The sequence below is a fragment of the Octodon degus genome, unplaced genomic scaffold (assembly GCF_000260255.1).
Source record: "Octodon degus isolate 3935 unplaced genomic scaffold, OctDeg1.0 scaffold00002, whole genome shotgun sequence".
NCBI lineage: Eukaryota > Metazoa > Chordata > Mammalia > Rodentia > Octodontidae > Octodon > Octodon degus.
Genome location: NW_004524578.1, coordinates 4,239,695 through 4,242,954, shown reverse-complemented (window position 1 = coordinate 4,242,954; position 3,260 = coordinate 4,239,695). Strand labels below are relative to the sequence as shown.

Below are 3,260 nucleotides of genomic sequence, written 5' to 3'. Positions count from 1 at the left end.
AAAAAAAAAAAAAAAAGGCACCTGCCCCAGAACCGCCTCCAGGGCGCAGAAGGCGCTCCAGCACGCCGAGCACCACACATGCATTCCTCTGTTTGCAGTTTTAGCTTCTGAGCCAGGGTCTAGCACTGGGTAGTGCAGAGTGGCCTTGAGCTTCCTATGTAGTCCAGGCCGGCCTCCAACTCCTGGTGAGCCTCCTGCCTCAGGCTCATACACTCATTACTCTTTTTTTAAAAAAATGTATTTGGTACAGGGTCTCACCACGCAGCAGCTCGGACTCCTAGTGATCCTCCCGTTGTCAGCCTTCTCAGTGCAGGATACCACCACGCCTGGTATCCACTCATTATTCTGACCAGACTAACTTTTAAATATTCAAAGCAGGATGAGTGTGGTGGTGCACTCCACAGGCTGAGGCAGGAGGACTGCCTAGAGTTCAAGGCCAACCCAGGCTGAGTAGTAAGCTCAGGACCAACCTGGCCTACATATTGATACCTTCTTGTTAAAGTGTTAATAAAATATAAATATTTATACACAAAATATATACATATTAAAAGCCGCAGGCGTAGAACTGGCTCGGGTCCATTCCCAGGCACTGACCTACAGCAGCAGCCTCAGCTCGGTCCAGGTGCCTCTGTCTCACGGCCCTCAGCCGGGCATAAAGCTTCTGAAAGAGCACATAGAGAAGGACGCAGCTGAAGAGGATGTACCAGCCATAGGCGGCCAGCAGCGAGCCCACTGCAAAGAAGAAAACAATGTCAAGACTCTAAAGGCGTCACTTTTCCACAGAGCTCCACACGGACAAAGTGTTGCTCCTGCCGCACATCTATCACAGTCTAGCTGAATGAATGGTTTTCTATGCAGGTAAGCCGGGAGCGCGAACCTGGCCCCCGACAGCTCGGGAATCCCCGGGCAGGGAGACCCGTGAGCACCAGGGCAGTCGGGCGGGGGCGGGCGGAGGGCTGAGGACCTCACCCAACTCACAAAGGCCAAGGCCCTCGCTCACACAAAGGATGGAGTCGAGGCTTAGCAGTGATGGGGAGGGGACGAGGCGCCACTAGGGACCCAGCTACGGCCAGGGCCCAGTGACTCCGGCATCTGCAACCGGATGGGCTCGCTGCGCGCACAGTAAAGGACTCCTGCAAACGAGTTCGGCTGCCCACAGCGCCCCGAGGTTTGGCCCGCAGCCCCAGCCGAGCGCGGCGCCAACGCCCGGCTGCCGTCCAGAGCTCCCCGGCCCTCTCAGGGCGCACGATCAGGACCCACCCAACATGGCGGCGCCCCGGGGAGCTGGCCGCGCGCAACTCACTGCCCCGCGGCGACTCACCGGTAACGTGCAAGAAGCGCAGTCCCTCGGTCTCCAGGGCGGGCCTCGCGGACAGCAGCTCCCCTTCGCGATCCATGGCTACGGTGGCCAAAAGCCCTGCAGCGCCGCCCTCCGTGGTGCGCTTCCGGCTCTTCTCTACGTACACGTGGCGCTGCCGGACGTGGCCATAGTTTTAACCAATCGCGACTCGACCCCGCCGAAAGATCGGCCAACCACAGAAGAGGTGCGACTAAAGGGCGGGGCGGGACATCCGACAGATGCTCGCGGGATTTGCAGTCCAGCCTGGTTTAGGTGCTGGCCTCGGTGAGGGTGAATGACGAGCCTCTTTCACCAAGAGATTACCAAATTTTTGCGGTGTTAGGACATTGAGGTTAAGGAGGCTAAATTCTGGGTCGGAATCTGCATCCACACTCTTGCGCTAAGCCCACACTGGGCTATGGAGCTCAACTGATTGGTAACAGCTGGCCAGCGAAGGCGGCAGCTCAACTCTGGCCCACAAAGGTGTGAACACGAAATACTAGCAACTTTCTACTTTACTTTTCAGCCAAGAAAGTCTCCACCCATCCTCCAGGTCTGTACACGGGTTTCAGCAACTGCCCACAAATACTGTTTTCAGAAAACAATGAAAGTAGAGATTGGTATGCTGTGTTATCTTCAACTAAGGCAGTCTAATCCCATTTTAGGTTGATTGTATTAGGTAATTGAAACTACGGTGCTTAGAGGTAGTGCTTAGAGGTAGTCGTGACTTTGGAAAATAATTAGGGTGGATTCCTCTGGAGATACCACGCACAGAACTAAAATCCTGCTATGGCATGTTATGGCCAAGACAGGCTCATGCTATTTGGCCTCTCAGTCTCCAATATGGGGCTTAATAGCCTTTTTTGTTCATAAAGTTAGCCTGATTTGGGTATTCTGTTATAGTAATACCTAATAGATTCCTATTGAATGACTGGAGATTTGCAGAGAAAAGCTTGAAACCTTTCCTTCACCTTAACAACCATCTTGAAAAATGGATCAAGTCAAATTAGGAAATGGAGACTTGTCAAATGATGCTGTGATGATAGCCATCAATTGTTGACAACTGACAAAGTGAACTGTGCCATTTTCTCATTTATTTTATTTATTTTTTTAAATTTTATTTATTTATTTATTTATTTATTTATTTGTGTGTGTGTGGTCAGCTCAGCCCACCAGGGGGCGGGGCTGGCTGGCATGTGGTGCTGGGGGATTGAAGTCCCTGTGCTTTGCTGAGCTTGTTCTAAGTAGGTGCTTTAGACCACTGAGCCATCTCACCAGCCCTCATTTTTTTAAAAAGGGCTTTGGATACAGGAAGTAAAGAGCTCACTTTCCATCTATCACTAAGTGACTGCGTGCGTACACACACTCCATTCCACTCAGGACTCTGCCATAAGCTAGCATCAATTAATGAAAATAAAAATAATTTTAAAAAAATAGACAGCATCTTCGTTTTCCGTTGGGAACCAGAATGTGTGTGCCTGTGGGTCATGACAGTCGGTACAGTGATCTGGGTGATGCATTTTCACTTCCTGCGCTCTGCTCTTACGGTTCCACTGGTAGAGGTTTTCATTCTTCACTGGGCTTCTGTTACCTTCGTCCTAGAGGATACTTAGCTTATCTAGAACTGTCAGGTTATTTTAGCAATGTGCTCAATACCACTGTTCAGGTGTTACTTGCAAAATTAAGATAAAAGGTGGACAGTGACCTGAAGTTCCACCTGTCACTGACTACACAGCTAAAAGGACTGGCCCAACGAGTCATATGCTTTGGCATTGTACTTGGCCAAGTGGCTTGCTTCACTTAATGGTCAATGGGTAGAATAAACTGCGGCTGTCAGGCTGAGGTGGTAGCTCACTAGAGCGCACAAGGCCCTGAGTTTAACCCCCAGAGTGGCAAAAGAAAAGGATATTACAGCAGCTAC

General features: G+C 50.8%; 1 protein-coding gene across 1 annotated transcript in view; it reads right to left on the bottom strand.

Moving 5' to 3' along the window:
* Selenos (selenoprotein S) overlaps positions 1 to 1,458 on the bottom strand; it is an 8,698-nt gene extending 7,240 nt beyond the window's left edge. Inside the window, exons 1-2 of the mRNA XM_004623248.2 lie at positions 1,322 to 1,458; positions 595 to 732 (exon numbers count right to left, since the gene is read on the bottom strand). Of these exons, the coding sequence (XP_004623305.1) occupies positions 595 to 732; positions 1,322 to 1,397 (214 nt within the window). The 5' untranslated portion in view covers positions 1,398 to 1,458. The remainder of the gene's footprint in view (positions 1 to 594; positions 733 to 1,321) is intronic.
* Positions 1,459 to 3,260: the final 1,802 nt, after the last annotated feature.